Below are 22300 nucleotides of genomic sequence, written 5' to 3'. Positions count from 1 at the left end.
TGAAATGGCTTAAAACTGTGTCAGATGCTCCCAGCACACAATGAGTCTGTGAGGTAATGCGCACATTATCTAGCTTGGGTTAGCTCTTCCACGTTTGTGTGCGTGTGTGTTGTGTGTGTGCGTGTGTGTTGTGTGTTTGTGTGTTTGATGTTTACATGACAATTATACAGAAATACAACTTTTGAATATCAAAGCAACAATTTCTTTAAAAGGAGAAAGTTTGTTGACCTCTCCTCTTTCAGGCTCCTGTGACAAGCCCTGCCTGTTGTGGATCAGGGTCTGGGGTTATGTCAGGACAGAACATTTCCCTGCCATGTTGTTCTGCCTCCAGCGTCCTCTTGATAAAGTTCCAGTGAGTCCGGGGGGAAATGGCTCCCTGCCACAGCACTGATGCAAGGGGTCCCAAGGAACCTTGGCTCTGGTCCTGGGAACCCCCGCATCTGTGCGGTCGCCACCTGTGGTGGAATGAGAAGGCCATACCAAGATGGACACACGCAAGTGGGCATCAGTTACTCAGGAATGGCTTCGGAAGCCCCCTTGGAAGCCACCTGGAAATGGAGTCTGCCTGGCAACAGGATGTGATTGGTTAGGGCATAAACTGCCCGTTGACTGGATTGGCTGCCTCGGCTATATAAGCTGCTGTACCAACTGAAATAAACGAGTCTGTGGGCTGCTCGCCTCTGGCCTGCTTTCACCTGACTCCCGGGGTCTGTGTGGTGACTCTGTGCCTCTTGCCCCACCACGCTCCTCCTCTCAGAACAAATCCACAGCAACAGCCACCGTGGCAGCCCCCAGGTGTGGCGGCCCCCAGTGGTGCCCTGGAGCTCATGGTCACAGGTAGGCGCCTCTCAGCCCTTCTGTGTCCTCGGCAGAGGCTCGCAGCTGGCTGTGCAGGCCCTGTCCACAGCAGGGGTGTGCAGAGCAGTGTAGGAATGCAGCAGAGGGCACCTGGTCTGGGGCAAGGATGCAACAAGAATGGCTTCTTGCCCCCTCACAAACTCAGCTCACATCTATTGCTGTGGATTCAATTCTGGGAGGAGGAGCATGGTGGGGGCAAGAGGCGCTAGTCACCACACAGACCCTGGGAGTCGGGTGAAAGCAGGCCAGAGGCGAGCAGCCTGCAGACTCATTTATTTCAGTGGCTACAGCAGCTTATATAGCCAAGGCAGCCAATCCAGTCAAGGGGCGGTCTATGCCCTAACCAATCACAGCCAGTTGCCAGACAGTTTCTGAAGCCATCCAATCACAGCCTGTTTCCAGACATTTTCTTTCGCCAGTGGCCATCTTGGCATGGCCTTCTCATTCCAGCACACATCCTCTGCCGTCCCCCAGGAGGTCAGCTGAGCCAGTTGGGCTTGGGAACAGCAGAGCAACCACGAGCTGTGCACACACTGGAACAGGGTCGATTCCCAGTAAGCAAGGTGAGAGCTGATGTTTGTGTGTCACAGCATGTCCACACGGCCTGGGATAGCCTTCTTTCAACTCGTCTCAGACACACAGAAATGTGAAAACACGCTCAGACCATGGGCCATCCACAGAGAGGCCGTAGGCTGGCTGTGGTCCTTGGGCCATGATGTGCTGACCTCTGCTGGGCACAGAGCTGCGTGAGAGGAAGTGCTGGCTCAGGCCGTGCAGAGGACTGCTGTGCCCATCAACACACTCACACACGCATGCACACACATGCAGACACAGGAACATGCACATACATGCATATACACACATGCACACATGCAGACACATAAACATATGTACACAAGCATGCACACATGTGCAGACACACACATCCATGCACAGAGACACACGGACACATAAATAGATGCGTGCACACACTTGCACACACAAGCACAGATTGCACACACAGAACACAGAAACGCATACACACAAACACCCCCAGACGCACTCATACACACATGCAAACAGACATGCATGCAAACAAATGCAGACATACAGGCACACATGCACATGTGTATACACACAGATGCAGATACATACGCTCATATACAGAGAAATACATGCGTGCACACAGATGCAGACACATACACATATGCGCACATACACGTGTGCACACAGCTGCAGACACATGCACACACCTGCACACTGGGAAACACATATACATAAATGCACACAGACCTTCAAATGTGCAAACACACGTGCACACACATCAACAGGACACATTAGAAACAATTCCATAAGTATCTGGTCTCAAGGGCACAGAAATAAAGAGCCAGTGGTGGAGACAAAAGCTTAGTTGAGAGCCTTCTGGTTCAAGTGGGAGTGGAAGTGCGGGTACTCGGCAGACGCTGCCCAGGAGGTGGGCCCTGATGGGGTTTAGCACCTCCCAGGGAACAGAGACCCTGCCCCAAGTCCCTGAGGAGGGGGCTTGGAACCAAGGTCTCCACAGAACTAAAGAGAGTGGGTGCTGTAGAGAGAAAGCAGTCAGGACCCTCAGCCCTCAGGGAAAAGCTCCGGTCACCACCCCAGCCGGCCACATGCAGGGAGCCTGCACCTGCAGATCTGGAAGCAAAGTACTGAAAACCCAACACCCACAGCCTTCACGAGAGCATGAGGCTGAGTCTGACCGAGTGGGGTGGGAACCTGCACACCCACAGCGTCTGCCAGAGAGCTGCCCCCTGCTGGGCACCCAACCCCTGGGGGACTGGGAGAGACCACAGAAAGGCACAGGGCCCCTCCATGGGGAGCAGAACCCACTGCAGCTGAACCCTCAGTGAGAACAACCGGCCTCCTGAGGAAGCAAAGGCCCCATGATGCAAGGCCCGGGTCCAATTCTTGGCTGGACGTCTGGGCTCCAGCTCCTTGCTCATGCAGGTCCTGGGGCCATGGTCTCTGGCTTTGGAGCTGGGTTCCTGCCTCCCATGTGGGGGGGTGTGGATAAAGCTCATGGCCCCTGGCATTGGCCCTGGTTCACCCCAGCCATAAGAGCATTCTGGGAGTGACACAATGGATGGAGCTGGCTCACTCATTCTCTCTCTGCCTCTCACATTTTCAGAATTTAAAAATAAAAAATCAGGGACCCCGCCACGGCTAACTAGGCTAATCCTCCACCTTGCGGGGCTGGCATGCTGGTTTCTAGTCCTGGTCGGGGTGCCGGATCCTGTCCCGGTTGCCCCTCTTCCAGGCCAGCTCTCTGCTGTGGCCCAGGAGTGCAGTGGAGGATGGCCCAAGTGCTTGGGCTCTGCACCCCATGGGAGACCAGGAGGAGTACCTGGCTCCTAGCTTCGGATCAGCGCGGTTCGCTGGCCACAGCGCACTAGCTGTGGCGGCCATTGGAGGGTGAACCAACGGCAAAAAGGAAGACCTTTCTCTCTGTCTCTCTCTCACTGTCCACTCTGCCTGTCAAAAACAAACAAACAAACAAATAAATAAATAAATAAAAATAAAAAATCAGAAACTCGTGCAAAAGCCAGAGGGGACCCCACCCCGGGAGACCCCGTGGGGACTTTGGCCTCATCCTCACAGCGCCAGGGGTTGACTCGAGTTCCGTGGTCGGTGTTTGGAGAGAGTTTGTGTTGGGGGAGCTCGGGGTGAGCCGGTCCCTGTGCCACAGGACAGGAGAGGAAACCCAGCCCCAGGTGTCGACCCCTGGAGCCAGAGAGGCCCTGCCTCAGTCCTCATGCTGTCTCTGAAATCCAGCCCTTTCATCTCCCCCAAGGCGAGTGCTCAGGCCCCGGAGGCACGAGTAAGGGCAGACAGGCTGGGCTTTGTTTCCCATCACTTCCAGGGAGCACAGAAAACCTGCCTTCCTGTCCCCACCCTCCCTCCTGCACCTGCAGGGAGAGGGCTGTGGTCCTCGAGGTTCTGTAGCTCAGAAAGGAGATGGAGCCCGTGCTCCCATTTCCAGACAGGGGGCGGTGCTGTGCAGAGTCCCACGTCTCTCCACGGGTGCGAGGCGTTAAAGCAGGGGTCACAGAACCCCCATTCTCTCCCTCGCCTCCCCTGCATGTGGATGGCACGGTGACCTCCCAGGGCTGCCCCGTGACTGTGCCCCTCGGTCTGATCCCCTGTTCCGGAGCTGCAGATGCACTGGGAACCCACCCAGACCCGGCCATGGGGCACCCAGAGATGACAGGGGCTACCCAGGCCAGCAATGGACGGGAGCTCTGGGGAGGGAGCGGCGTGGTGTTGAAGCTGACAGACACTGAGGTTGTGTTAGGTAGGAAGTTCAGTGGGAGCTTATGTGTGTATGACAGGCCTAAAGAGAAGACATCTATGTCCAGCATATGCTGCATCTCAAAGTCATCCCGATAATGTTTCAGGGCAGCCCGGCCTTCGCATCCTGCCTGCCCCCTCCTACCTGATAACCTGCCAGGTGGAGGTCCCCGCCCCTTCTGCCTGACAAATCTTCCACAGTCTCCCAGATGCAGCCCAGTACCTGCATGTCAAACACCCTGCTCTGGATCCCCATTCTCTAGGGGGTCCTGCTCACCCTTCCTCTGAACCCAGGATGGCGCCAGCTAGGCGTCCTCCTGTCTGATACCTTCAAGGGAAAACTCAGATAGGAGCTTCTTAATATTTACAGCCATAAAATCCTTTGTTTCAGGAGGAGCTGTGTGAAGATCCATCTCCTTAAAAACCCCCGGCCTCAACTGGACAGTGTGCTCAGCCCTCTGCATCTCCGCTGAGCCACCGGCCTGCCCAGGTGTACTCTCTCCACTCAACCATGTAACCTCACTACCCCCTGCCAGTCCGAGTGACTGGGCACTCTCAGGTCCTGTCTGGAGAGGTGCCCATCCGTCCTTACGGATGTCCCTGCCCTAATAAACCTTGCTATTTTACCTCCCACTACTCTCTGTCTCACACCTGAATTCTTTCTCGTGCTAAGACAAGAACCCTGCTTTTATCCGGTAACAGATGCAGGTGTGGTTGGATTTGTCAAGGGGCCGTGGTCAGGTGGTGGAGGGAGGGCTTTGGCCCTGCCTGTAAAAATATCAGTGTGAAATCCCCTGGGTGACTGGCATAAGGCCTTGCCCGCCACATGCTGTGCTCCTCTCTGACCAGCCACGCCCCGCGTCCCAGCCGAATCTGCGCCATGCACTTCCCACTCATGGCCTTGCTCTGCCTCGGTGAGTCCCGGCACGAGAGAGCGATGGAGGCCGGGGGTACGGGTGGGGGGCAACATGACCCATGGTTCCTGCCTCCCAGGGCTTTGTCTGAGCTGGAGAATCAGCACCCAGAAGCGTGAGTCCTCCCTTCACTGCCCCAGGGTCACCCTCCAGGTCCCCAGGAAGTCACCACCACTGGGAAAACTGGGAGTGGGCGGGGCTGTTGCCAGTGGGAGGGGGCTGGGGTGGGTCCTTCCGGAAACTCAGGTTCTGATTCCCTTCCAGAGGCACTGACCAGGCCCAGCATCTGGGCTGAGCCCGACTCCAGGATTCCAGAGGGGAAGCCGGCAGCCATCTGGTGCCAGGGGCTCCCCGGGGCCGAGGAGTACCAGCTGCGCTCCGAGGGGGGCCTCTCTGCCTGGGGGAGACCCGAGCGATCCAGAGCAAGGGGCGGAGTCCGGTTCCCCATCGCGGCCATGACCTCGCGCACTGCAGGGCGCTACCGCTGCTTCTGCCGCAGCGGGGAGCTCTGGTCGGAGCCCAGCGAGCCCCTGGATCTGGTGGTCACCGGTGAGCCTGCTGGGCTGCGGTGGGGGCAGGTGGCGGCCCCATCCGGCCACGCTCTGCAGGTGTCAGAATGGGGGCTGCTTCCTCTGGAAGGAGCCTGTAGGAGAGGGAAGCCCAGCAGGGCATAGGTGCAGGGCTCCTACGGAGGAAGGCACCCGGGTCCCTGGGACAGGCGAGAGAAGCAGGCCAGAAAGAGAGAGAGGCTTGTCCTGTGGGAGGGCCGCTCCCACGGAGGGAAGGTGCCCGGGCCAGGGCGCTCCCTACAGCCGGGGACCTGTGTCTCAGACTGAAGCACTTGGTAGGATCTGCAGGAGGGCTCGTGACAAACACAGAGAGCTTTGGCCCCGAGTCACCGCAGCCTGGATCAGAAGGGCCGAGAGCTGCAAGCAGCCGAGTGTCCCCTGGGGAAGGCGTGGCCAACGTGGGCTGCACCGCATGCGAGGGAACCGGCTGAGCTTGCAAAAGAAGTTGAGACACGGGGCGAAGATTAAAGCTGTGAAGATGCTGAATTCTATATTACGTATGTTTCTCCCCCAAAACCTAAGCAAACGGCCGCCCCACCCGAGTCTCTGACTGGTGGCTCTGAGGTGGCCCCTGGCCATCGGATGCCCTAGGCTGTGCTGGCGTTGTAGTCCTAGCGGCCAATCTCTGGGAAAACCCCGTGGACAGCGGCTCCCAGAGAGTCCGATCCTCACTCCTGGAAGCTGGGGGCACTGAGCGGCTCCACCTGGGAGCACGGCTGGGGAGGGCGAGTCTGTGGCTGGGGTAGGTGTCGGGGGAGGAGAAGGGTCTGAGGTTGCAGGGGGGGACCTGGGAGGCAGGAAGACACTGGCAACCTTCTCGTGCAGGAATGTACGACACGCCCACCCTATGGGTTCAACCAGGGCCCACGGTGACCTCGGGAGAGAATGTGACCTTCTACTGCCGGCTAGAGACAGTGACCAACACCTTCTTCCTGCTCCGGGAAGGCGGGCCCAGCCACGCACAGGGCAGCCACGGGGCGGTGCCAGCGGAGTTCCCCGTGGGCCCTGTGACCTCGGCACACACGGGCACGTACAGGTGTTTTGGCGCCTATAGTGACCATGTGTGGTCCTTCCCCAGTGAGCCCGTGAAGCTCCTGGTCACAGGTGAGGAAGCCCCCAGTTCCCAGGTCCTCCCTGGGCTCCTAAAGAAACCCCAGGGTCCTGTCGAAGGGACGTCCACCCCAGGGGGCCAGGGAAGGAGAATGGGGGGGGGAGCAGAGGAAGCCCCCAGCCACGACCTGTCCTCTTCATCTCCGTCTCCAGATGTGGGAGACCCCAGCCTGGAACCCACAGGACCCGCCCCTGCTGCAGGTGAGTAGCTTGCTCCTCCACACTCAGGAGAGCTGGAGCCTTCCTGTGTGTGCCCGAGGGTGCCGTGGGCTTCCCCGCCTGCACAGTGCAGTGCAGGTGCCCCAGGTGTGGTGGTGTTCAGTGCCCACAAGCCACTGGCAGTGAAACCCACACCCTCCCTCTCATGCTGGTCCATATGCAGAACGCAGGTGCACTAGGGACATGATGAGAAGTTACCCAGAGGCTGTGTCCCCGGGGCCCGTGACACGCAGGGAATCTTGTGTTTAAGACATGGGCGCAGTCTCCAGGAGACCTCACTGTGTGTATGGGAATATTCCAAATCCCAGGATAAGCCCACCTGGAGTACTTCCGGTCCCTAGCATTTTGGATAAGGCAACCCATACAGCAGTGCCCGTCACCCAGAAAAACATCTGGTGCATGAGCATTCCGGCCAGAGTGGATGGAGCATCCATGGGTGGGTGTCAGGAGAGAGAAATGTGTTATATGAGGGCAGTTCAGAGAGCTCATGGAAAGTGCAGGGGTAAAAGGACTGGGCCATCTTCTGCTGCTTTCCCAGGCACATTAGCAGGAAGCTGGAGAGAAGTGGAGCAGCGGGGATTCGAACCGGTGCCCATAAGGGGTGCTGGTGCTATAGGCGGAGGCTTTAGCCCATTACACCACAGCGCTGGCCCCATAAACTTCTCTTTTAACTCCGTGTCCCATGAAGTTTTAGAAGCCCCCTGGCATCGCACACAAGGAGCGCTGGTGACCTGGAAGGGGGACCCTGGAGGGCTAAGCAGGGCCGCCTGGCTGGGCACACTGAGGAGACATCTGGGTGAACACTGGCCGACTGAGCCCCTTAGTCGATTGGTTCTCAGAATGAAGAGATTTCCAGAAAGACAGGGGGCGACCCAGCAGTGCCGGAAGTCAGGAAGGGGAGGTGACAAGGGACTGGCCAGGAGGCTGGTGGGCAGGGGGCTGGCTCAGGACGCCAGGGGAGTGCCTGGCTTTCAATTTGATGCTGTGTGTGGAGAAAGACCCGCGTGAGGGGGGCGCAGAGCCCCCATTGGGGTGCGAGGCACAGAGACGCATGCGCAATAGTGCAACGCCAGCTTCTGCCTGGTGCCTGGGGGCCCATGCCCGTGGGGTGAGGCCACTGGGACCCCTGTGAGGCATGGGGTGGAGACTTGGACAGCCGCGGGGTGTGGGGGGGCTGGGCTGAGGAAGGAGAGGCTGGGTAGGCGGAAGCCAAAGCCAACCCTCCCTTCCCACAGCAGGATCTCGGCAATCCCCGTCTCGGAACCACAGTGTCCAGAGTCCAGGACGGTGAGTAGCCGGGCTCCCGCGGGGTGGGGGCAGGAGGAAGGTCTGGGAGGTGAGGGGAGAGGAGCAGGTGGGTGCAGTGCTGCATCCCATCAGCGGCCCCTCTGCCCCAGCCCCAGCCGCCTGGGATCACACCGCCCAGAACCTCCTGCGGATCAGCCTGGCTGTTCTGGTCCTGGTGGCTCTGACGTGGCTCCTGGCTGAAGACTGGCTCTGCAGGTGGAGGACCCGGGAGGGAGCTGGCCGTGTGCCCAGGCTCGCATGGACTGCGACATCTGTGCTGTGCCGTAGAGCGGGGGTCACCTGCACGGAGTGGGGTGCGGGGGTGGAGGTGACGGCCTGCTGAGGCAGATCCGCTCCTTGGCGTGTGCACCTGCTCGGCCACCGCTGCCCCACTCTGGTCTCCCCTGACAAAGCAAACAGCCCTGTCCTCCATAGCAAGGCTGCGGCTGAAACTTCACGCACACTCAGAACGCAGTTTGGGTTTCCGTGAACTATTTGAGGTCGCTTCAAGGCTGCTTCCCGCTGTGCGCTCTGTCCTGATCTCTCCCTCCCTTGGCCTGCGGGGTACCCCCCCAATCTCTTTCCCGCCGCTGTACCCGAGTGCCACAGGCTGGGTGACGGACAGAGGCTCGTTTAGCTGCTACCCTGGAAGTCCAGTGATGATCACCCAGGGCGATAGATGGACCCTGGGACTCCCTGAGACCGGGGCTTCCCTCCTCCCCTCGTGCTGAGACCGGAGCTCGGGACCCCAGACCTGTACTCCAGGGACCCTTTGTGCCCAATGAGGTGGGGAAGGGAGTTACCTGGTGGCCCTGGAGTCTGCAGCCCTGGCACAGCCCAAGTGCCGGAGCTTCTCCCACCCCGGCGGGGTCTCACCGACAGTGGTATGGTCCCACCAACGTGAGTGGGGTCTCAGTGTCCTGGCTGGGGTACTACTGTTGTAGGTTTGGTGTCACTGACCTTGTGGGAGGGGTCTCACCATAGTGGGTGAGGTCCCACTGACTTGGGTGGGGTCTAACTACCCCAGGTGGGGTTCACTGATGTGGGTGGGAAGGGTCTCACCATAGTGGGTTTGGTTTCACCATCCCGGGTGGGGTCTCACTATCTTGTTGGGGTCTCCCCGATATGGTTGGGGTGTCACCAACCTGTGTGGGAGAGGTCTCACCGATGTGGGTGGGGTCTCACTGCCCCAGGTGCGATCTCACTGGTTGAATCCCTAGTGACAGAGAGACTGGCAGACTCAGTGGGTGGGGTGGGGGTGGGGGCAGATGGGCCGCTTGGGGAGGGGGGCTCCTGTGCTGGATGCAGAAGCTCTCAGAGTGGGCGGGGGCGGTGGAGCTGTGCTGTGAACGCCTAATGTCCCACTGCTCACCTTGAAGCCCTGAGTTGTGGCGAATCTCCTGTTCTGTTTTGCCACAAAACCTGTCTCCAACAGTGACCCCCTAGGGAGCAGAAGTGTCCCTGGTTGAGGACCACTGTCACATTCTGTAACAGGGTTTCTGGAACCTTCCGTGTGGTGTGGTTTTGGCCAGGGCCTTCTGTGCACTGAGGCGTGGGTAGCAGCAGCCCACAAGCATCCCCAAGCACCACCCGGTGTCCCACGGGTGGCAAAGACCACCCCTGCTGAGCCCACGGACCCGAAGCGTCCCGGCCCATATGCTGTTTTGCTCCAGATTCCAAAGGCTTCTTTCGGTCTTGCAAAGACAAGCCGTGGGCACAGGATCTGGGGAGCACTGGTCCCTGGTCTGCCCCAGAGCTGCCCCGTGGACAGCCACTGAGTCCTCCCTCCCTGTGCCTCCCCGTCACCTGGATATGATCGCTGGTGGGGGATTTTAATTAACCTCCGGTGCTCACAGGGTCAGATGCTTCCGGTTCCCACTGCCAGGCCTTTGCGTGCAGGGAGCCATGGCAGCAGGGAGCACACAGGGTCCTCTCTGAGAGGACCCTCCCTCTGGCCAAGGCCATTCTCTCTGAGCACGACCACGGGGCTGATCGCACCCAGAATGAAGGGCAAAGGCCCAGCTGGAGGCGGCGGGTTCTGGCCCTGCCACACGGAGCGGCAGCAGCAGGTGGCTCTGCAGCGGCCCCCAGGCTGTGTCTGCAGGCACGTGGGTGGGGCTGGACACCAGACGATAAACTGTGAGCCGTGCGGCCCAGCCTTAGCCTCCATGACTGGCACCTGAGTGCCTCCGGCAGCACGAGGCTGAGCGAGGGCAGCCCCTCCTCCCAAATCACTGGGGTGGGGTGGGCAGGTCTCCACGGGGGGCCCAAGGGATGCTGACAGGTGACGGACCTGCTCTGTGGGTCAGCACTGTGCAGGGTAGGTTCTATGGGTATAAGTTATATTTAATGAAGCGCCTTAGAAAATATTAGAGGGGAAAGAACATTGCATAGAGCCGCTGGCAGCCTCCTCTCCAAACCGGCGCTTACAAAGGGCAGTTCTGCTCCAAAACCCCGAAAATCCTCCCAGAAGTCCCAGAGCGAACATGGACGCCTAGAAACGCCCAACAGCAACCACGCTCAACTTAGAAGACAAACTTCCTTCGGGTTAGGATTGACTTCCGGCCTGTGCAAGGTTGGGCCAAAGGAAGTGGACTTCCCCTGAGCTCTGTGATTGGCTCCCAGGATGCAGCAGGGGGCAGGACTTCCTGCTCAGGGGCCGTATGAGCTCGTCCCATCTTTAACAGGAGGTGGGCTCAGCCGTTGCTATGAGACCTGCTGACAGCACCTGGCCCTGCCCTCAGACACTGCCTTCCTAGTTCGGGGGTGGGGCTGAGGTACAACCCCACCCCCCAGGCCGCCCGGGGTATTGTGGGTACATGCGGCCATGGTGAGAGGTAGCCAATGGGCGCTCGGCTCTCAGTGACTCTGTCTCCCGCACCCTGTGGTTTCTGAGGCGCTGGGAGGAACCTTTCGCTCACCGGGTGGCGTCTGCTCTCGGGTCTGGGACAGCTCCAGAGCCGGCGGGGGAGAGGCCGTCTCCTCGTCTCCCACGCGGGAGAGGTTGACGGCGGGGTCTGCAAAGCCTGAGGAGCCACGTCACGCTGGGCCCTCCTTGCTCGCGCGTGGACCTTCCAGCCCCGACCTGCGAGAGGGGACAGAGGCTGGGGTGGTCACAACGCGCCCACCGCAGGAAGCGCCTGGGAATCCAGCCCAGGGCTCGGGGGCATTCCTCCTGTGGAGTGGGATTCAGTGGCTCCCCTGGCGCTGGCATCCTCTCCCTCCTTGTGGGCGCTTGATTCTGTGTGAGAGATGCCCGTCCAGTCCCGCTCCCCTCTGTAGCAGGGTCTGTTCTCTGCGTGAGAGATGCCCGTCCAGTCCCGCTCCCCTCTGTAGCAGGGTCTGTTCTCTCCATGAGCGATGCCCGTCTGGTCCCTCTCCCCTCTGTAGCAGGGTCTGTTCTCTGCGTGCAGCAGACGAAACCCTGTCTGGCAGTTACAGGGTGACCTCAGGGACGCGGGCCGTCACAGGAAGAGTGAACATCGCATGGTTCTAGAACTGAAAATGAAACAAAAAATGACCTACATGAAGGATCTCTGTGGGTGAGATCCTGATGGAAAGAAGGGGCCATCTAAGAAGGATGCGCCTTTCTCTGAAGGGAGGAGAGAACTCCCACTTTGCTCATGACCCTGTCTAAATACAGACCGTTTTTGTGGACTCAAAAGGCTTTCTTTAAATAAAAAAAGAAAGATTATTTATTTATTTGAAAGTCAGAGTTACATGGATATTGAAGGAGAGGCAGAGAGAGAGAGGTCTTCCATCCACTGGTGCCCAATTGGCTGCAGTGGCTGGAGCTGCACTGATCTGAAGCCAAGAGCCAGGAGCTTCTTCTGGGTCTCCCATACAGGTGCAGGGCCCAAGGACTTGGGCCATCTTCTACTGCTTTCCCAGGCCATGGCAGAGAGCTGGATCAGAAGTGGAGTAGCCGGGATTCGAACTGATACCTATATGGAATGCCAGCACTGCAGGCAGTGGCCTAACCCACTATACCACAGCGCCGGCCTCCAAAAGGCTCTCATAACCAAGGCAGCTCATGTCAACAGCTCCAGATGATCACTGACGTCATACATAAGAATGCTAATTGTTAAATCAACAACAGGAATCTCTGTGCACTGACTCCCCATGCAGGACCTCTGATCTTCATGAGTTGTATTATAAGAATTAACTGTAAAACTAGTTCTCCACACTGTGTGTGCGTGTGTGTGTGTGCAAATTGTTGAAATATTTATTTGGTATAGAGTTGGTCTTAGTATAAAATTGATTGGAGAGACTGGCGCTGTGGCACAGCAGTTTAACGCCCTGGCCGGATGCGCCGGCATCCTATATGGGCTCTGGTTCAAGTCCCGGCTGCTCCACTTCTGATCCAGCTCTCTGCTATGGCCTGGGAACTCAGTAGAAGATGGCCCGAGTGCTTGGGCCCTGGCACCCATTTGGGAGACCTAGGGGAAGATCCTGGCTCCTTCCTTCAGATTGAAGCGGCTCCAGCTCTTGTGCCAATTGGGGAGTGAACCAGTGGATGGAAGACCTCTCGCTCTGTCTCTCTCTGCTTCTCCTTCTCTCTGTGTGTAACTCTGACTTTCAACTAAATACATAAATCTTTTAAAAAAATAAATTTTATAGAAAATGAATCTTAGTGGAGAATGGGACTGGAAGTCGGAGAGGGTGGAGGAGGAGGAGTGAGAGTGTGGGAGGAATCTCTCTATTCCTAAAGTTGTACTTATGAAATTTGTATTCATTAAAGGAAAGGTTTCTTTGGGAGAAAAATAATAATTGAACCTGGGCTGGCGTTGTGACTCAGCGAGTGAAGGTGCTGCCTGAGACACCAGCATCCCACATGGGAGCACGGGTTCGAGTCCCAGCTGCTCCACAGCAAGCCAGTTCCCAGCTGATGCACTTGAGAAAGCAGCGGGAGAAGTCCATGTCTTGGGCACCTGCACCCATGTGGAAACCTGGATGGAGCTCCAAGCCCCTGACTTCAGCTTGGTCTACCATAACCACTGCAGCCATCTGGGGAGTGGACCAGTGGACGGAAGACCACATCACCCCACCCTGCTCCGGTAACTCTGCCTTTCAAAAATGTAGATAAATAAATCTTTAATAAATAAATAAATAAAAGGAACTGAATTCATGGGAATAGGAAGTTGCAGTAAATCCACCCACATGTCCTGTACTGGTGGGACTCGGCTCTAGGAACCCTGTACCGGGTGAATCTGGTCATGGGACATCAAGGAGTCCCGGCACACACCTGCATGATGGCACCTACTTCACTCTGGGCTCTGAACTCCGCCGTTCACTCCTGGGCTGGGAACGGCAGAGCTCGCTGCTGTATTCCTATGAGAATGTCCACCAGGGGCCGGGCGTCCTCCTGCAGTGGTGCAGACCTGCGTATCTAGGACTCTGCCCGCAGAAGCCATGCAGCAAGAGTACGATGAGGTCGGCAGCTGTCAGCTTCATTAGAATGTTGGGGGCGCCGGCGTACAGGCGACTGTGGCTGACCAAAACGTGCCCTGACACCTGACAATGCCGTGACTCGGGAATCCAACATTCTCCCTCAGTCTAAACGCCAGGCTGCAAAGCTTCATGGGAATTCCTCACACATTTATTCAGGTAGGAAACACACATACACATGCCTGCCCACACACTCCCAAATTTACATACACTGTTCCCGAGGACAGGAAAAAGGAACGTTTTATCAGGCAAGGAGAAAGTGCTATCAAAACCAGAGACGGAAACAGTCATATGCGGAAATCCTGGGACGGATGCTCCCGTAAACTAAGACTCCCACGAAAACGCTCACAAAGAATACTCGTTCCTATAAGAAGAGAGGAATGCAGGGGACATGAGCACACCGGTTGGTTGGTGGTGGTGAAGGCAGGCACCGGTCGCTTGATACTAAAGAATCGATGGCGTTCAGTACATTATCAGAAGTCACAGCTCATCAGACACAGACAAAGCTGTTTTTGTCTGAGAGATTTTGCATCCTCCTGTCAGTCATCACATCTTCTCTCCGGAACGTCAATTCAAGTGCTTTGCCCACTGCTCAAATGGGGCTTTTGTGGTTCCATGTAAATCATGAGTTTTGTTTTACTCCAGGCTGCTGGAGGTCTGGGCTCTGCTAAGTGGAGCTGTGTGGATCTCCCTTGGAGCGCTGACGGGAGTTCGTGTGTGGACCGCTGTCCTGTGACCTGACGGTGACCAGTGAGGGCAGTTTCTGGTTGAGACGTTGGGTTGTCTTTAGGTAACATGACGTCATCAGGAAAGAGCCGACGTGGCTTCTTCCTTCCCAATTCGGACGCTTCTGTGCCTTCTTCTCCCCACCTGCTCTGGCGAGGAGTTGCAGGGCCGCGCAGAGCAGCAGTCAGGGTTCACGTTTCCTACAAGGTCCGCACTCTTCCTCCACGGAGACAGCGGCAAAGCAGCGCGTACTCCCCGCAGTGACGTGTGAGCGCAGCATGTCGGCGTGCGCCTGCGCACTCACGTGTCAGCATGTGTCCTGAGTAGCATGTCATCACACGCATGCGCAGTCCTGTCGTGTGTGCCTGTACAGTCACGTGTCAGGCTGTGTCCGCGAAGCCAGTGATGGTGTGCGCCTGTGCAATCCCTTGTCGACCTGCACCTGCGCAGTCAAGAGTAGGTGTGCGTGTGCGCGAGGCCGCCTCAGGTGAGTCCGTGTCCGCCCACACGGGGAAGCTGAGGCTCAGGGCAGAGGGGTGTGTGAGGGGACGCAGTGAGGGCGCCTCCCCCGGGAGTCAGGGCAGGCGGCAGGGAGGGGGCGGCGCAGGTCCTGGGAGGCCTCAGGGCCCCGCAGCGGGGTGGTCGGGTCAGGGGAAGCTGTGGCTGAGGGGCGTGGGAGCGGCGTCCGCGGCGGAGGGGGCGTCCGGGCCTCCCCCGCCCTGGGTCGGGCCCGGGACCTCCGGGCCGGGCGGGAGCGGGTCTGTGCCCACCTGCGTCCTCCGGAAGTGGCCGGGCTGCGACCCCACAGGAGGGGCTGAGGGCGGGGACGACCCTGGGGCGCATCAGCCCACCTGAGGGGCGGCTCCGGGAGGCCCGTGTCCTTGGTGCTGGGTCCTGGCCCTGGGAGAGGAGGGCGGAGCCGGCTGACAGGGCGGGGCGGGGCCCCATCCCTGCAGGGCGCCTGTGCCCCCATCCTGGGGACTGAGGGCCTGGCTGGCATGGGTGCGGTGCCGGTTCCCCCTCCCCATCATGGGACAAGGGCCACCCCGGGCAGCTGGGTGGGGACAGCAGCCCTCTCTGGTGAGGAGGGCGTCTGGAAGGGTCCTGGCCTACGAGGGGACGTGGTCCTGGGACCCAGCCTCTGGTTGCCTTCCAGGGAACCTCCCCAGACCCAGCGTCCGGGCTGAGCCAGGTTCTGTGATCGCCCTGGGCAGGCCTGGGGCCCTGTGGTGTCAGGAGACCCTGGAGGCCCAGGAGTGCCGTCTGTATAGAGAGGGAATCCCAGAGCCCTGGGACAGACAGATGCCCCTGGAGCCCGGATACAAGGCCAAGTTCTCCACCCTCTCATGGCCGAGGTGTACGCGGGGCGCTACCGCTGTGTCTGCCTCAGCGCTGCTGGCTGCTCAGAGCCCAGTGCCACCCTGGAGCTGGGGTGACAGTGAGGAAGCCACACCTGAGCAGGAGCTGGGTAGGTCACGGAGAGCTGAGAGAAGCCGTAGATGGGAATTGGGTGCAGGGCCTGGGCTCCTGGGCCAGACACCCAGAGTGAGGGCGGTGGGACTGCAGGGCAGGAGGGAGAAGGGTGTGGGCGGAGCCAGGGTGCAGCCCTGCCCCTCTTCCCTCCTGACCCAGCAGTGCCCTGGTTGATCCCTGCAGAGGGCCTGACGGGGTCACACAGGGACTCGCCGTGTCTGGCTGCCGTGTCTGGCTGCCGCAGGTCGTGCTCCCACAGCGGGGGAGCAGATGCAGCGCTGGACGGTACCCGCCCAGGACGGGTCTCACTCACACCCCGGGGGCTCGGTGGGCTTCTAGAGCAGGACAGATTCTGCTCGGGCTCAGTGGGCCCTGGCAATGGCCCAGGGAAGTCCCCAGACCTGCTGCTGTAGGGAGAAGTTCGCCGGGCTGTGGGTCCCTGTGGCCCCGCCCCTGCGGAGCTCCCCTGGTGGCCTCCATGCTGGGGGCACACGTGAAGCCCCGGAGGGGCCGTGCACCTGCTCGCCTGAGTCGCTGGGCCTCTGCCTGCAGGTGTGGGTCCACTCTCTCCAGCCCGCATGTTCCTTGCACCCTTGTGCGTGGGGGGCCCTGCTCCTGACTTTCCCAGCAGTCGTTTCACGGGCAGAGGTCACCGGGGGCTCAGCGTTTGTGGCGTCAGTGTGGGAAATCCTCTCCCGTATCTGGGGCGGGTGTAGTTTATGCGTGACTACAGAGGAAGACTGGCGCCGTCTTCTGTCCCGTGTGCTTGGGATCCAGGCTGTCACGAGCCGGGGGTGTGTTGGTGTTTGCGTGTGTGACGTGTGTCGTGCACCCCCATCACAGCATCGTCATGGCCCCGACACCTGACCGGCCTGGTCCTCTGTCCCTGTGTGTCTAAGTCAGAGCTCCGCTCCCAGGAGGGCGTGGGTCTGGCTGTCAGGATCAAACCTGGTGCCGAGTTTCTAATGTGGTCTCCCTCTGATGGCTGGTGTGTGTGTGTGTGCGTGTGTGTGCGTGTGTGTGTGTGTGTGCGCGTGCACGCACTCTGCCTCTGATAAATAAATCTTTCAGATAGAGAGGAGAGACACAGAGAGAGGTCCTCCATTTGCTGTTTCACCTCCCAAATGGCAACAATGACCAGGTCTGGGCGTGTTTGGAGCCAGGAGCTTCTTCCAGGTCTCCCACATGGGTGCAGGGCCCAAGCACTTGGGTCATCCTCACTGCTTTCCCAGGTGCAACAGTAGGGAGCTAGAACGGAAGTGGAGCAGTCAGGACATGAACTGACACCCATATGGGATGCCGGGCTGCAGGCGGCAGCGTAATCGGCTACGCCACAGCGCCGGCCCCACACACACAGTTTTGTGCATCACGGGCAGCAGCCGGCTGAGGGGCACCGTGAGCGCGACTCACCTGTGTGTGCTGCCTGTGTTTCTAACACAGCTGTGTGCCAGCCAGAGACAAAGGGAGGCGGAGCAGCAGGTGCACTGGCTGAGGTGCAGGGAGGTGGCAGCCCCGACAAGTCCCCTCTGAGCTCCTGACACTCGGGAGCCCCGACGCCAACCCTTCCCCCAGCCGTGGGCCCGGAGCCCAGCGCTGAGTCCTGGTCAGCGCTCACTCGGCAGGGCAGGGGCTGAGCTGTGTCCCAGGCTGAGCAGGCAGCGCCCACGGCTCTGCACTCACTGGCCTGGGCCATTTTCTCTCTCAGCCTGAGACCCGGGGTCCCAGCTCAACTCTGGTCCTGAGGCAGACCCAGGTCTGAGTCCCCGGGGCACAGGGCGGCTGACAGTGACCCAGAGGCCAGTTCTCCCAGAGCCCCACTGAGCAGGGTCTGAGACAGGGAGGGGACTGAGCACTGAGGGGCAGAAATGACCGGGAGGTGGCGATGGAGGGAGGAGGAGGAGGTGCTGAGGAGGTCAGAGGGAGGAGGCTGGGAGAAACAAAACCACACGCCCAGACCGTGGGAACTCCCTCTGAGTCAGTGGCTGTCACAGAAGCCCTGCCCAGGGTCCCCTCCTCGGGGTCCCGTGATGCCTGCGTGGAAGCAGGGCAGGCAGGGGCCCCTCACTCACCACCTGTGAACCCCGTGAACCCCGCCAGACAGCTCCACCCCAGTCCCCGTGCACCTGCTCACTCCCTGTGAATACTTTATTTCATCACACCCCACCCCCGTCGTATCCAACCCCCCCTTTCCGGATCTGAATCTCACCGCTGGTCTGCACCTTCCTCCAACCAAACACCAGTGTCTCTGCCCCTCGTTGCTGGTGATGCAACCGCCACACATGTGTCCCCACCCCCATAGCAAACCCAACCACAGCCACGCCCAGGGCCCACGTGAACACTGGGGGTGCTGGCGGCTCCCTCATGGGCGGCTTCGTGCGGGGTGGGCAGCGGGGTCCCCAGACTGGACTCACGGCTTCTTCCTCCCCTGATGCACGGAATGATGCACGTGGAGGCCTTGAGGGGTGCAGGAACGCAGGGTTCGTGAGTGCACCCCAGGATCAGGCCAGCTGGAGCGAGAGAAAGAGGTGAGTACAGGGGCACAACACACACGCCATAGAGAAAACCCTCCATGGGGGCCTCAGCGATCCAGGTCATCCAGGGGAGGGGAGCACGCAACCTACAGGCCGCGGGAGACCAGGAAGTCCCGTGGTCAGACACTGCCACGGCAGCCACAGGCAACTCAAACTCAGGGAATTCTTTAAGTTGATGATCAGGACGGGCCCGGAATGATGCTGCCAACATCCAAACGGCCCTTGGGAGAAACAACGTCCCCAGCCCCATCCTCCTCCCCACGCCTCATCTGCCAGCCAGAGGCAAAGTGCTCATTCTGGGTGTGGCTTGATTGAATATTCAAAGTGGGTGGAGTTTGGGGTGGGGCTTGAGCACCACTCACTTCCAGGCTCTGTTTTGGAAAAAGGGGAAGTGTCAGGGAGTGGAGGTGCATGATGGGAGTGGGAGGACCCCTCACGGAAATTTCGTGGGATGACCCCATGGTCGTCCCGGGGGTGTCTTTAGGCGGCCCTCTTGGGTGTTTCCAGCTGGCGCAGGTATGCATGTACAACATTGTGGAATTTGTGGTTTCCTCATGGGAAGGCAGGGCCTGGTGGCTCTGGAGCTGTTTGTGCAGGCTTAGCCCAAGTGGCCAGGCGGCAGCCAATGGCTTGAAGCTGACCAGCAGCAGTTGGGTTGGGGCTCTGGGACCCTGCTGCTTCCCCCAGCTGCCCACCCTCCTCCCATCTCAAGCTGACTGTGTCCCAGCCCGCCCACTGCCCACTGCCTGCTCCTGTCTCAGCGCCCCTGAGAGCCCAGAGATGCCTGCCGGGCGGGGACACTGGGGCTCCGAGCAGCTCATCCCTGGATGCGGCTGGGCTTGTGCGGCCGATCCCCCCCCCAAGAAGCCCCTCCCCCACACTCACCTGTTCTTGTGGATCCAGGCCCCTCTTTCTCCGACACAGCAACCTACAAAACCGTAGGAGGGTTCTCCACCATCTGAATCTGTTTTGTTAAAGATGTGTTTGGAAGGCAGAGTTAGAGAGAGGCAGAGAGGAAGGTCTTCCATCCGCTGGTTCACCCTGTAAATGGCTGCAACGGCCGGAGCTGGGCCGATCCAAAGCCAGGAGCCTGGAGCCACTTCTGGGGCAGGGCCCAAGCACTGGGGTCACCTTCCACTGCTTCCCCGGCCATGGCAGGGGGCGGGATCGGAAGAGCAGCTCTGGACCAGGAAGCTGTGCCCATATGGGATGCCAGCGCACTACGCCACAGCGCCAGCCCCCACCACCCGGGTATTTGTCACAGCTCCCTGCAGGAGTCTTGGGCCTGGGAATTCCAGGAAGGATCCTGTCAGTTTCAGCCATGAAATGTCACACGTGGCACACGGCTACACATGGAGGCGCCCTGTGCCCGCTGGGGATGTGGTGCCCGGACACGGCAGGAAGGAAGTTGGCCCTTGCGAAACATCTGGCGGGAAATGTGCCTGGGGCTGGGATCCTGCATGCTGTGTGCACAGCTACTGAAGGCAGAGACAAGACACCCCGGGGCAGGAGTCAGCCCACTAGGAGGGCCACTAGGGAGGCCCGTGTCCTTGGTACTGGGTCCTGGCCCTGGGAGAGGAGGGCGGAGCCGGCTGACAGGGCGGGGGCGGGGCCCCATCCCTGCAGGGAGCCTGTGCCCTCCCCATCCTGGGGACTGAGGGCCTGGCTGGGGGTGAGGTGCGGTTCCCCTTCCTGTGGGGCTGCGGGTGGAACAGCCCTGCAATTCTGGGAGGACCCAGCCTCCAAGCTTCCACACCCGGTGTGTGCCCGTGCCGTGGGCGCTGTGCCGGGGCCGGTCAGGAGACGCCATGAACCCGTCCTTCATGGTCCTGCTCTGCCTGGGTGAGACTGGAAGACAGGGTGAGGAGACCCTGCTCTGGGAGGGACCCCGCCCCTGCCCACTGCCAGGCCCTGCTCCCTGGAGACCCCAAGCTCAGGAGCCCAGGGGAGGAGAGGACGAGGGCAGGGGCGAACCTCTCACGGGGAGCTCTCCTCCAGGGCTGTGTGGGCCCAGGACCCGAGTGCAGGCAGGTGAGCGTGCCCCCCACTGTGCCGGTCCCCTCCCCCTCCATGGGACAAGGGCCACCCCGGGCAGCTGGGGTGGGGACAGCAGCCCTGCCTGGTGAGGAGGGCGTCTGGGAGGGTCCTGGCCTGCGAGGGGTCGTGGTCCTGGGACCCAGCCTCTGGTTTCCTTCCAGGGACCCTCCCCAGACCCAGCCTCCGGGCTGAGCCAGGCTCTGTGATCGCCCTGGGCAGGCCTGGGACCCTGTGGTGTCAGGGGACCCTGGAGGCCCAGAAGTGCCGTCTGTATAGAGAGGGAATCCCAAAGCCCTGGGACAGAGTGATGCCCCTGGAGCCCGGAAACAAGGTCAAGTTCTCCATCCCTCTGATGGCTGAGGTGTACGTGGGGCGCTACAGTTGTGTCTGCCTCAGCGCTGCTGGCTGGTCAGAGCCCAGTGATGCCCTGGAGCTGCGGGTGTCAGGTGAGGGTCACCCAGGGTCCCTGCCCCACAGGCTGTGCCCTCAGGGAGGGGTCTGCTCCCAGGGTTCCCCTCTCATAGCGCAGCCCTGGGGGTACCGTGGGGGGTGAGCCCTGCTTCACATGACTGCTCCTCCTCTCCCAGGAGTCTACGGCAAGCCCAGCCTCTCGGCCCTGCCCAGCCCCGTGGTGACCTCAGGGGACAATGTGACCCTCCAGTGCCACTCCCAGCTGGGATTCCACAGGTTCATTCTGACAGAGGAGGGGGTGCCCTGGGCTGCCAGGACCCGGAGCTCAGAGCCACGCCCTAGTGCGCAGTCCCAGGCCCTGTTCCCTGTGGGCCCTGTGACTCCCGGCCGCAGGTGGGCATTCCAATGCTATGGCTCCTACAGGGAGAATCCTTTTGTGTGGTCAGAGCCCAGTGACGCCCTGGAGCTGGGGGTGACAGGTGAGGAAGCCACAGCCTGAGCAGGAGCTCGGTATGTCACGGAGACACTGAGAGGAGGCGTAGATGGGAACTGGGTGCGGGGCCTGGGGCTCCTGGGCCAGACACCCAGAGTGAGGGCGGTGGGACTGCAGGGCAGGAGGGACAGGATGTGGGCGGAGCCAGTGTGCAGCCCCGCCCCTCTTCCCTCCTGACCCAGCAGTGCCCTCGGTGGTCCCTGCAGAGGGCCTGACGGGCTCTGCCCAGCGCCCTGGCCGGCAGCCCCAGGCCGGGCTCCCACAGCGGGCGAGCATTGCAGAACTGGACAGGACCCACCCAGGACGGACCTCACACCCCGGGGTGTCTATTAGAGTAGGACAGAGACTGTGGAGCCCAGTGGGGCCTGGTCATGGCCCAGGGTGGGCCCGGGACCTGCTCCTGTAGGGAGAGGCTCGCCAGGCTTGGCTGCCACATGTCTCTCCCCTGCGGAGTTCCCTGGCGGCTCCAGAACACAGACAGAGTGATGTGTGGGCGACTTACACGAGGACCACACTGAACTGCGTCGTGAGACGAGAGGCTGGGAAGCACACAGTGCGGAGCAGGCCGGGGTCTCCTCCTCCTCACTGTCCTGTGCCTGTTCTCAGGAGGACCAGAGCCCAGCAGCCCCTCGCACCCCCAGCCAGGCTCCCCTGCTGGTGAGTGAGCTACAGGCCTGACCCAGGGCTCAGGCTACTGTGGGGAGTAGGGGGTCCTGGGTCACTGGGGCTGGCCGGCCTGATGACCCCTCCGTGCACTCCCCCAGCCCCAGCGCCCCAGGACCACACCCTGGAGAACCTCATCCGCATGGGCGTGGCGGGCTTGGTCCTGCTGGGCCTCGGGCTTCTGCTGGCAGAGGCTTGGTACAGCCAGAGAAGGACCCGGGCTGCAGGCCAGCGGTGACCTGGAGAGAGGAC

General features: G+C 60.3%; 1 protein-coding gene across 1 annotated transcript; it reads left to right on the top strand.

Annotated features, from left to right (window-relative positions):
* The first annotated feature begins 5127 nt into the window (after window positions 1–5127).
* LOC149120713 (leukocyte immunoglobulin-like receptor subfamily A member 5) lies at window positions 5128–22286 on the top strand. The gene is made up of 9 exons (XM_089320115.1): window positions 5128–5196; window positions 5346–5630; window positions 6476–6777; window positions 8249–8256; window positions 8360–8510; window positions 20651–20927; window positions 21069–21371; window positions 21992–22042; window positions 22150–22286. Exons 1-9 carry the CDS (start codon window positions 5136–5138, stop codon window positions 22284–22286), a joined length of 1575 nt encoding a protein of 524 aa, XP_089176241.1. The 5' UTR covers window positions 5128–5135.
* Window positions 22287–22300: the final 14 nt, after the last annotated feature.

Source organism: Oryctolagus cuniculus, chromosome 18, assembly GCF_051225735.1.
Source record: "Oryctolagus cuniculus isolate XC-2025 breed Fujian yellow rabbit chromosome 18, ASM5122573v1, whole genome shotgun sequence".
NCBI classification, from domain to species: domain Eukaryota; kingdom Metazoa; phylum Chordata; class Mammalia; order Lagomorpha; family Leporidae; genus Oryctolagus; species Oryctolagus cuniculus.
The sequence above is the reverse complement of the archived record's forward strand: the minus strand, read 5'-3'. Positions and strand labels throughout refer to the sequence as shown.

Coding starts and splice junctions, on each gene's coding strand:
- LOC149120713 (XM_089320115.1), top strand. CDS start 5,136: ATGACCCATGGTTCCTGCCTCCCAGGGCTTTGTCTGAGCTGGAGAATC. Junction 5,197..5,345: donor GAGAATCAGCACCCAGAAGC/GTGAGTCCTCCC, acceptor ATTCCCTTCCAG/AGGCACTGACCAGGCCCAGC. Junction 20,928..21,068: donor CCTGGAGCTGCGGGTGTCAG/GTGAGGGTCACC, acceptor CTCCTCTCCCAG/GAGTCTACGGCAAGCCCAGC.